Source organism: Photinus pyralis, unplaced genomic scaffold (genome assembly GCF_008802855.1).
Source record: "Photinus pyralis isolate 1611_PpyrPB1 unplaced genomic scaffold, Ppyr1.3 Ppyr1.4_LG6, whole genome shotgun sequence".
Classification (NCBI taxonomy): domain Eukaryota; kingdom Metazoa; phylum Arthropoda; class Insecta; order Coleoptera; family Lampyridae; genus Photinus; species Photinus pyralis.
Genome location: NW_022170663.1, coordinates 15,372,106 through 15,383,919, shown reverse-complemented (window position 1 = coordinate 15,383,919; position 11,814 = coordinate 15,372,106). Strand labels below are relative to the sequence as shown.

Genomic DNA, 11,814 nt, shown 5'->3' with positions numbered 1-11,814 from the left:
GAAGAAAAAATTGTCTGAGATCGACCCGGGAAAAAATTTTCTATAGAATGGGCCTGTAGAATCCATAATTTCAAACAGTTCCAAGATTGGGCTACTAGTTCAAAAGTTACAGCCCTTTGAATTTTCTTTCGAAATTGATTTCTAGTCTATAACTTTTGATTGAGAAGTCTGATCGAAAAAAGTACGAATTGTTTTGGATTCTACGCACCAAAATTAATAAGAAAAAGTGTTTTCCCGAGAAATTTTGGTGCAGTCGATTTTTGGCAAAAAAGGAAGGTTATACACTGCCTTTTTTTGAGCCCCGAAAAAAAAATTGTCTCAGATCGACCCGGAAAAAAAATTTTTCTTATAGAATGTGGCCTGTAGAATCCATAATTTCAAACAGTTCCAAGATTGGGCTACTAGTTCAAAAGTTACAGCCCTTTGAATTTTCTTTCGAAATTGGTTTCTAGTCTATAACTTTTGATTGAGAAGTCTGATCGAAAAAGTACGAATTGTTTTGGATTCTACGCACCAAAATTAATAAGAAAAAGTGTTGTCCCGAGAAATTTTGGTGCAGTCGATTTTTGACAAAAAAGGAAGGTTATACACTGCCTTTTTTTGAGGTTCGGAAAAAAAATTGTCCCAGATCGACCCAGAAAAAAATTTTTCTTATAGAATGGGGCCTGTAGAATCCATAATTTCAAACAGTTCCAAGATTGCGGTACTAGTTCAAAAGTTACAGCCCTTTGAATTTTCTTTCGCAATTGGTTTCTAGTCTATAACTTTTTTTTGAGAAGTCTGATCGAAAAAGTACGAAGTGTTTTGGATTCTACGCACCAAAATTAATAAGAAAAAGTGTGACAAAAAAGGAAGGTTATACACTGCCTTTTTTTGAGGTTCGGAAAAAAGTTGTCCCAGATCGACCCGGAAAAAAAATTTTCTTATAGAATGGATCGAAATGGAAATTGATCGAAAAAGTACGAATTGTTTTGGATTCTACGCACCAAAATTAATAAGAAAAAGTGTTTTCCCGAGAAATTTTGGTGCAGTCGATTTTTGACAAAAAAGGAAGGTTATACACTGCCTTTTTTTGAGACTAGGAAAAACCAGGTGTCAAATTCTTGACAGAATAGCTTCCTAGCTGAAACCAAAAATTGCCAACATATGTTTTTTTACGCATGCATTTTGTTTGCTTTTATTAGAGGGACGTACCATCCAAATTTCGTTAAAATTGCTCCATAAATAAGAAAGTTGGATGTTGCACATGCGCAACACTATTTTTTGCGCATGCATTTTGTTAGCTTTTATTAAAAGGACCTACCATCTAAATTTCGTTAAAATTGTTCCATAAATAAGAAAGTTGCATTTCTGCACATGCGCAACACGATTTTTGCGCATGCATTTTGTTTGCTTTTATTAGAGGGACCTACCATCCAATTTTCGTTAAAATTGCTCCATGAATAACAAAGTTGGATGTTGCACATGCGCAACTCGATTTTTTGCGCATGCATTTTGTTTTCTTTTATTAGGAGAACCTACCATCCAAATTTCGTTTTAATTGTTCTATAAACAAGAAAATTGCATTTCTGCGCATGCGCAACACGATTTTTGCGCATGAATTTTGTTTGCTTTTATTAAAGGGACTTACCATAGAAATTTCGTTTAAATTGCTTCAGAAACAAGATCGTTGCGTTTTGCACATTATGCAACACAATTTTTTGACTTTGACAATTTTTTTCTCCGTTTTTTGATAATATAACCCGGCCCAATTTTTTGTAGGTTGTACACAGGAAAATAAGGTCTTCCAAATAATAGAATAAAAATTTTAGGTTGCTATTTGAAAAAAAAAGTTCGATGCCGTTACGGCGCTCCAAATTTTTTTTTCAAAAATCCGGCCCGTTATTTTTCTGTTCGGTATGCCTAAAACATATATACAAAATTTCAACAAAATCCGTCGAGCCGTTTTCTCAGAAAATTGCCAACAAACGTACGTACGTACGTACATACGTACGTACGTACGTACGTACATACAGACGGAAAAAAATTTTATTCTTTAAAAGTTGCTTAAAATGGTCTAAAACGTCGACATTTGATGAAATTTTGAAATGTTCAAAAAACGGCTATCGCAATAGCTACCTAGCACATGCTAGGAAGCTAAAAATTGTCTCAGATCGACCCGGAAAAAAAATTTTCTTATAGAATGAGGCCTGTAGAATCCATAATTTCAAATAGTTCCAAGATTGATTTACTAGTTCAAAAGTTACAGCCCTTTGAATTTTGCTTTCGAAATTGGTTTCTAGTCTATAACTTTTGATTGAGAAGTCTGATCGAAAAAGTACGAATTGTTTTGGATTCTATTGACGTTCCGATGTGACCACACGTTTAATGCTTCAGAAATAGATAAGGTACTCACCAATAATCCTATAGGACTCGAAGTACCTAATCTCCCATCGAAACAACCCAGTAGAAGCCGAAGAAAGCTGTAGAAGCAGTTCGAGTGAATTTGATACCAGAATTAATAATAATATATTTATCATGGTAATGTGTGGAGCACTTACATTGGTCATTGTAAAAAAAGATATATAAGACATTACTAATACAAAAACATACATATTACCACAAACAGTTCGAGCCAACATATAACACAATACATATTAAAAAGTGTGCAAGAGTGAATTCAGAGCTGAAAGTGTTCTTTACTGCCGATCGTTGTAAATTCGTCGAGGGAGTAGAAAGCCTTTTTGAGTAAAAAAGACTTTAGTACCTCTTTGAATCTTCGCATTGGGAGTTTCCTGACGGCTTCCGGAATGCAGTTGTACAGGTGCTGAGACTGCCAGACAGCACCGTTTTGGGTTGTTCGCAGACGACAGAAGTGGGTGTAGAATTGGCGGTTCAAGTTGCTGAACTTTACCTGCAACATAACAATAATTAGGTCATTGCATTGTAAATAAGAAAGGAATCGCACAAAATTCCTCTAGGAACGGTTTAAAGGACATGTTGGACAGGGATAGATAAACTCGTGAATACTGTTCTGGATTAAAGAAAAAAGGAGTAACTTTCTTGGGGTTGAAGAAAGATAAGTTCATAAATATTTGCAGATTGTTACCTAAAAATTAAAGCAATGGTAACTCATTTACCTAATAACTTGACGATTTGTTACAATGGTACCACTTGTATGTAAGCAGTTCCAAAACAAATGCAACCACAGCACAACAGCAACCACCACCAAAAATTATAAAAAACACGTACAGGTGCTCTAATTTCAATGCTTTAACTGGAACATAATGAACCGGTTCATGCAGAGATGCCTTTATATTTTGCTGGCTGATCTGGTATATTCCCGATTCTTTCAATTGTGCAAGAATTGCGTTCAGTGTCCTCATGAAGTAATGGCCCTTTCTCATTACGAACGAGTTTTCAATTACGTTCAGCACAGAGGTATCTTCTATAACGTCAATCGTTATATTATTGTACATCCATCGCAGGAAATACAAATCGACATCTGCGATTATTGCGGCGCACTCACGAAATATTAACGCGCGTTCGTGAGGATAAGGCCTTACGTCCATGGGAAAATAGCGCATTTTCCGCTTAATCTTCATGTAGGTATCGTTCGCGAGGATTTCGTTTAGGAAAAATGTGCGGTAAGTGTCTGGTGCACAAATCTGGAGATCAGAATCCGCCAATTCTTCCACGGTTTGCACGGACGTCGAGTATTTTTCTACGGTCAATAATTTAAAGAGGTTGGACGTAAATGCAGTTTGAATATGTATGCAATAAAATAAAATGGATAGGAGGAAGCATTTAAACATACGTTTCTTTGGCAGCTTGATCACACCGACACCCAACCAGAGAGCTGCGACATTTGAAACGCTTCGAAAAGTTTCTTTATTTTATGAGTGCGATCTACACTTAACAGATACAACCACCACACAATCATTTTCAGTGCAATAAAAATAAGGACGAGCAGCCATGTTTCCGGTTTAAAAATAAATCCCAGCATCTGAATCAGCGGTATTTTTTGAGGAGGAGGTGCCACAAAAAACATTTTACTGGAGATAAGCGTCGAACTTTCATCAAAATGTTGCCAGTGATTTTCTGATTGTCGAGTGATGGCATACAACACCAAGTCGTATCTTTTTGATATCGTGAAAATATCACCGTCAATTAGTTCGATACCTAGCGAAAGCTGCTCATGAAGAGTTTTAAGGATAAGAATTATGGAATGGCAACGGGTTGGTATGCAGACCTTTTTGGCTTGCACAAGCAATTTAATATTTGGATTGACAAAGTAAACTGGGCAACCGTGAAAACTTCGTAAATCTTTTCCGAAAGTCACACTTAGCTCCTCGCTACATACTTCAGATTGGAAGAATTCTGCAGTCTTTCCACATTTGTTACCGTAGTGAGGATTACAAGTGTAAAATACAACCTGCTCGGTTTTATAGATGGCAACAACCGCATTCAAAATGTTGTACCTCCACAAGTTCATAAACACTTCTGTTAGATTACTGGGAGGTAGTGAAATCACAAATTTTCCTGTAGGCGAAACGCTTGGATCCCAAATGGCGCTCGAATTCAGGCGCTCTAACAATTCCGACAGAGATTTCGCGCTCTCCGCCTGTATTACCCAATTTTTCGCGTAATAGTTACCCGTTAGGTGTACTTTTTTAAATGGATCAATCGCTATCAGAGCATTGTGAAGCAGGTGGGAGGTATAGTGGTCAAAATTGTCCGAAACCGTATACACAATTTCGTCGTTCGCAAAAATGTGCCGCGCCAATCGCGAAATGCAAGTTAGAGTCGAGGAATTATTTGCGCCTTTTAACAACTGTTCGCTAGGCGAAAACAACCACGCACTTAGTACGAAACACAATTTTATGAAAAACATTTTCGTTCTTGTTTACGTGCACTTGATGTGTGGGCGTCCCGATCGAATTTAACAAGCGTACTGAATAAACTCACATCGATATTGTTTATAAAAACGTACCCCAAGCCCAAGTTTTTCACACAACTGACATTACAGCAGGAAAGACCAAATGCAAATTATTATAGACTAGTGTGTCTATTAAATGAATTAATATTTGCAATTATTTTCTTTACGTTACAGATTATTCTATTCTACCGATCCAATGCATTTAATTGTTTTTCTTACCTAGATTGTGGACATTTTTGACCCAAGTGGGTGAGGTATTACTAAATAAGAATATTATGTTAAATGGGTTCCTTCTAGGGTTCCTTTGAGTGATTGACTTTAACAAAAATATTTAACAGCATGACGGAGACTACCCCTTTAACCGCTTTTGGTACGAATTTTCAATTTTTGTTGAACGGTTGTCATAGAGATATAAGTTAATATTCTGTAATTTTGTAAATTTGTAATTTGCCAATCGTCAAACCAGGGTAATTTGTTTCTGACTGCACCGTCGAAATTAAGAAGCGTGCGTCAACATGCAACTGTGGGGCATTTTTAAAAAGTACATTGAGGGATTTAAGATACTCAAAATGCGTGCTGAAATTGTCACCAACCAAACCATACTTTCCGAAATTGTGGTGCAAGACGGAATTTCTTTTGTTACAAGTGCGGCCAACCTAACGTAACAGTACGGGACTGCTCGTGCTCAAAAAACTAGACGTCAATCCTTATAATTCTAAGCCCAAATCATTAATTGGTGATAGCTGGCACTTGTGGTTAAATACTGTCGCTGTTTTATAAATCAAATTCATTCAATCAGATCAGTACAGGGTGGCCATTTGAAAACGAAGCGTGCGGACCTCAAAACATCCACCAAAAAATTCTCGGACCCGTCAATATTTTATTCAAGGGGGAACCTTTTTTTTTGCTAGTTTCGCCCCCCCCCCTGAGAGCAAAGCCGTAGCGGGAGTGACAAGCGCCCCCAAAATTTTAAATCGAATGGGTGGTCGAGTGATACCTTATTTTGAAGGTAGTTTTATGTGGATTATAAGTTAAATTTTAAATCGTTACTAATTTGCCTAGCCGATACAGGGGCTAATAAAAGTTACAAAAACGTGTCAACATTTTCTTATAAAAAAAATTCTTGTAAATGAATTAGTTAAATAACAAAAATAAATATAACAATAAATACAAAAAAATATTTTAATTTTAATTTTAATTTTAATTTGATCCCTCTCTTGTTTTGGGCCCTCAACAGGCATGCGCCCAATTACAGAGTGACCCGCATAATGCTATTTAGAGGTGCCTCTGCAGAAGGTCTTAAGTTGGTCTATACTACTCCGGTATTTACCTTACGAATTAGGAAAACTGCAGGAAAACCTAATTCGGAGTAGCCGGTAGAATGCTCGGAACTGGTCTAAGGTAATTTTCATCTCCGCCACAGATGAAAAATTCACCTCAACCCAGGTTCGAACACCCGACCTCCGGATTTATAACCCAATGCTCTACCACTGAGCCATAAATCCGAAAATGTTGTTCTACATTCTGAACCGTACTTTTTGTTGTTGGTTTTTTCCCTTTTAATACTCGTTACTATAGCAGCATTTTGAAGTAATTATCAATTACTGTTGTCAGATCATAGTAGTGACGCATAACGCTTTAAAGTTATTTAGTTGCAAAATTGATTGAACAGTGATAATGGTTTATTCACTACTTGCTGAAAGAGTTGATAATTTCTCTTTTTTTTGCGAACAATGAAAATGCTAATAGAACTACCCAGCTCTTTAATCTACAACACCAGAATCGACAGGTCCATCGTAAGTACATTTTGGAATTGGTTCAAAAATTTAGAGAAACTGGGTCTGTGGCTAATAAAAAACGCCAAAAAGGTTTGTTAACACGTAACAATATAAAATTCCCCGTACTTCCCAGTACTTCCTTGTACTTCCTCCAAACTTCCCTTGTACTTTCCCGAAATTCTACTGTAAGTAGACACTGATATAGACTTTAGATTTGCTTCTTGAGTGTTATACGTAATAACGCTTATAACGTGTCCACAAAAATGCATTACATGCCAAATGCGAATGGATGTGAAATGCATACTATACATGAAATGAAAAATTAGAAATTAAAAACTTCAGTGTAAGATACAAAGACAGACTGACCGTTCACCCCAACGATTCTGTGCACCAGCTTATGGACAATAATGATGAACCCAGAAGACTTAAACGTTTCAAACCATCTGACTTACCTACAAGATTTTAACATAAACTGTAAACTGCTTTTGTCAAATACTATACCTACCTATATTATTTTCATAGCATACATCACATATTAAAAATGTAAGGGGAGACTTCGCTGGAATTCTGCCCCACATGTCATTTTGTAATAATTAATTCAATCCTATAAAATACTTATTGCTAAATAAGCTATGGCAGTTTGTATAATTAAAGGAGAATAAAAAAAAAATTAATCATTATTTATTTTCACACTTACCTATTTAATATTTACCTTTGTATTTACATGAGGTTTGAAAGAATTTTTAATATGAAAGAAATTAAGACATAAATAATTGTCCTGCCAGCATTTATTGCAAAATTTTATAATAAAAACATATGTACGGAACAATAATAATATTTATAGATGGATACTTAACAATACTAATTTATCGGTAATCACGCAAACCGTTACCTAAAAGTATTCAGACTCCCATTAATAATTGAAATCTGAAAATGTGATCTATCGAAAGAAAATATTATCATCATTGTGTCACTTCCAGTTTTAACAGCTTTTAAATAGAACACCCTATATTTTATTTCCGTCATCTACATGAAGATCTACGTCGTTTGATACCACATTTCCCTATACCCAGCATCAAAGGTTTTCAAGCTATTCAAGATTTTTCAAAATTTCTGTTTAAATAATTATTAGGTTAGGGATTGATTTTATTGATATTTTATGTGATTATGTAACAGTACATTATATACCAAGGTAGAGAAGTCTAGTATTATTGCCTAAGCACGAAGATTACACCCTGAGGCGCTTGCGCCGAGGGATGTAAGGTGCGTAATAGACTTCTCTATCGTGGTGTCTTAAATTGAGTAGGATAACATGGGCTATCTTTGTTATTATTATACTTACAAATTCGGTTAAATTGGCAAAGTTTACGTGTAGTCTTTGATGTTGATGCATATTCCGATGCGATATTTTGAAAAAAATAAATTCGTTTCGTAGTAGATAATTGGAAAAATGCGAAAATCGTTTCAAATAAAAGTTGCAAGATTCGATCGGATAAATTCAACGGATATTCAATAGAATTTTTTTTTCAAAATGGCGGTTTTAGAGATATTAACATCAACTTCCTTGTTTTGAATGGACGCCATATTGGATTTTTAAGTCACTCCATAGAGAAAAAATTACAAAACCAGTGATACTAAACATTATTTCATTTGGGAATCAACCTTGCATTTTTGCCTCGAAATTTACAATGTATTTCTTATGGCAATAATTCCATGGCCGATTGTGATTGAAACCAAATTCGTTCGTTAGTTGTCTCGCTAGCTGGTTTTGTATTTTTGTCTCTATCGAGTGACGTAAAGGTCAAATATGGCGTCCATTTAAAATAAGGAAGTTGATGTCAATATCTGGAAATCCGGTATTTTGAAATCTTTTTCTACACTCATTGAATTTATCCCATCGAATCTTATTTCAAACTTTTTTCGATAGCTCTGTGTGTTACTAAAATATTTGAATTTTTTAAAAATGGCGATTTTTCATTTTTTATCAATTACCTACGAAACCATTTATTTTTTCAAAATCTCGCATCGGAATCGGAATATCCATTAGCATCAAAAACTATACAACTGTTCCAATTTAACCAAATCTGTAAGTATAATAATAACAAAGATGGCCATGTAAGGTATCTACTCAATTTAAGACATCCTGTATACTACTTCTTCCACTACTAGTAACGGGCGATCAAAAATGAGTTACTATCGAATCGCCTTTGGAAATTCAAGTTAAGTACGATTTACCATGTAAACAAAAATTCCAAAGGCGACTCGACAGCAACTCATTTTTGATCGCATAGTACTTGACGAGGTACTTGAAGTCCTCTAAATTAACAGATCTATATTGTAGACTGGTTCACTTTTTGAAGATTCTCTGTCCTAGGGGCATTTGAGACAACATTTGGCCAAATAGGCTTTTTATACTAATTGGTACCTGCTGAACACGAATATCGATGTTGGCACCTCGAAATCTGAACAGGAAGTCCAGAATTCAAGATGGCGGCCAATTTCCGATCATGTTGATATTTTCACTCATGCGACCGATTTTTTCGATCTAAAAACGGATTATAATGTTATTCCTGACGGAGGTACGGCACGATAATAATCGTGACCAAATGTTTAAACAATGATTTCATAGTTTTTCTAACCTGACAGTGCGTAAACGTGGAAACCTTTTTTTCATAGTACTATAGCTACTGTTTAAATTTCTTCACATCGTATAATTATTAAATTATTTCTGTTTTGGCAAGCATTTTAGTTCCTGTGCGTCGTGTGATAGATATCCGCAATGTTTTCCCTTATCTCACATTTGGAAGAACTTCTTTTCATTAGAGGAAAACAAAAGAAATCTGATCGAGTTCTTGTCGCATCATCTTGAAGAGGCCTCATTTGACGGCGTACTGGTGATTGCTGGAGGCTTCAATGATGAAAGAAACGTTTTCTGTAACCGTCAGACGATTTTTAAATGACAATTCAACTCATGTATAAAAAATCGCATAAGCCGCAGTGAAATTGTCACTTTGACAGCGGCAAAAGTTACCTGCAACTTTTCCAGCGACAAATGCACTAGTGGTTTTTTCACTTATTCATTTTCGAACCAATTATCGCATTATCCTTTCCCATATGACTAGTTTGACGTCTGTCAGTAATTGATTAGTTATGCGAATTTCTTGTTCGTTAAATTGTCCTGCCGAATTACACTCGAGGTTTGTATTTAAACCGAGTAAATTTGTGTTGTTGCAATTCAAATCTGTTGCCTTTTAGCAATTGAACTCGAAAAACTGTCAACCTAAAAATGCTCCACCTGCGGTGTCGCATTTTTATTAGTTGACAGTTTTTCTCGTCTAATTGCTAGGCAACAGATTTTCATTACCTAAACAACCCAAATTTACTCGGTAAAATACAAACCTCTTGTGCAATTATAAGTGAAAAAAATGAAGGGAGTTCAACTATACTGCGGTGTTTCGGAAGATTCTTATTTTGCTAGGTATTAATTACCGTTCCTCAGGATATATTATTATTTTAAAGTATGAAAGCCATTGTTTTAAAGTATTTAAACAATGATGAAAGCATATAGAAAAGTGAATAGAAACTTATTAACACCTTCGTTATTCTCATGGTGTTAGGTCAATCGTCTTCTAGAGAATTAGGTAGTACAAATCAATTGAGCCTTGCAACATTTACAAAGTTTTGACGAGCAATTCTATTTACAACCACAAAGGACGATATCTAGAGCAGCCTTCGGAATTAATCTAACGTTGGGAGAATGGGAATGTAGCTATTTTCAATTCTTTCCCCCAGGAAATCAAGGATAGATAAGGTAGATCATAATTTACAAGATAAAAAAAGGTCATCTTGAGATTTACACCTGATATGCCATAATGATGGAAATCAATGAAATGCTAGAGAAGATTAGATGGAATCCCAAGAGAATGGAGTTCAGAATTGTTAGATCTAAAGCTTCGCAGCTCCTGAAACCTCGAAGTTAGGAAGAAGGAACAAGAATGTATCTAAGTATAGCGTTTTTCTAGTATCCGCTTCCTTGTGAAAAACTTCTAAGGAGGAAATCTGTGTCGTCTGACGGTTACAGAAAACCGAGCAGAAAACTTACGCGATGTGAAGAAATTTAAACAGTACTTAGCCATAGTACTATGAAAAAAGGGAATCCACTTTTACGCACTTTGACATTTTTACATTTGGCAAGTTCACTGGCGGAAAGTACTGTCGGCCAGTAAACTTGCCACGTGTAAATGCGCGAAAAGTGCCCGTTAAATAGAAATAGGGTAATAAGTTTACTGGCAGAAAGTACTTTCCGCCAGTAAACTTGCCAAATGTAAATTAGGCTTTACAAAAACTATGAAATCATTGTTTACTATTATTATCGTGCCATACCTCCGTCAAGAATAAGATCATAAAATCCGTTTTTAGATCGAAAAAATCGGTCGCATGAGTGAAAAGATCAACATTTTCGGAAATTGGCCGCCATCTTGAATTCTGAACTTCCTGTTCAGATTTCGAGGTGCCAACATCGATATTCGTGTTCAGCAGGTCCAAATCAGTAAAAAAACGCCTATTTGGCCAAATGTTGTCTGAAATGCCCCTAGAACCTGTTAAAACGCTATTTTTTATAAAAGTGAACAGAATTTTTGGTTTATTAATTTAATATGTCAATTACGTGGGTAGAAGTAACAGTCAAGGAGGCCGTATTTTCTTCTGAGTGCTATTGAGATATTTTCAAAGAGTAGTTTCGTTCGAATTTTTTCGAAATGTGATAGTTGTACCACAGATTTAAATATAGTATATTTAAATCTGTGGTTGTACCTATGTAATTTCTCTTGAAATGGCGGATGGTGGCAATTATTCATTTTAGAGAACTTATCTGAACGTTTATTGAGCGAAATTTCAGGTTGTGATTTCTAAAATTGACAGCGTGACAGTTCTCATTATTGACTACTGGTTAATAATGACCACATTATTAACTATTTTGAACAACTGGCGAGAAAGCCTGCTTTACAAGTGGAAAAAAGGTTAATAATTATGTTATCAGACGCTAGTAGTGAAACAACAAGTTTTGATTTTAGGTATCTATATAGATAATCACAATCATAGGTGTTGACTTTTTTGGAA

At 35.5% G+C, this 11,814-nt stretch overlaps 1 protein-coding gene across 2 annotated transcripts in view; it reads right to left on the bottom strand.

Moving 5' to 3' along the window:
* Positions 1-2,579: 2,579 nt before the first annotated feature.
* The window catches only part of LOC116173201, a 28,215-nt gene continuing 18,980 nt past the window's right edge, over positions 2,580-11,814 (bottom strand). For both annotated transcript variants that reach the window (XM_031490534.1, XM_031490535.1), the window contains exon 3: positions 2,580-2,893. In XM_031490534.1, the coding sequence (XP_031346394.1) occupies positions 2,660-2,893 (234 nt within the window). In that variant the 3' untranslated portion in view covers positions 2,580-2,659. The remainder of the gene's footprint in view (positions 2,894-11,814) is intronic.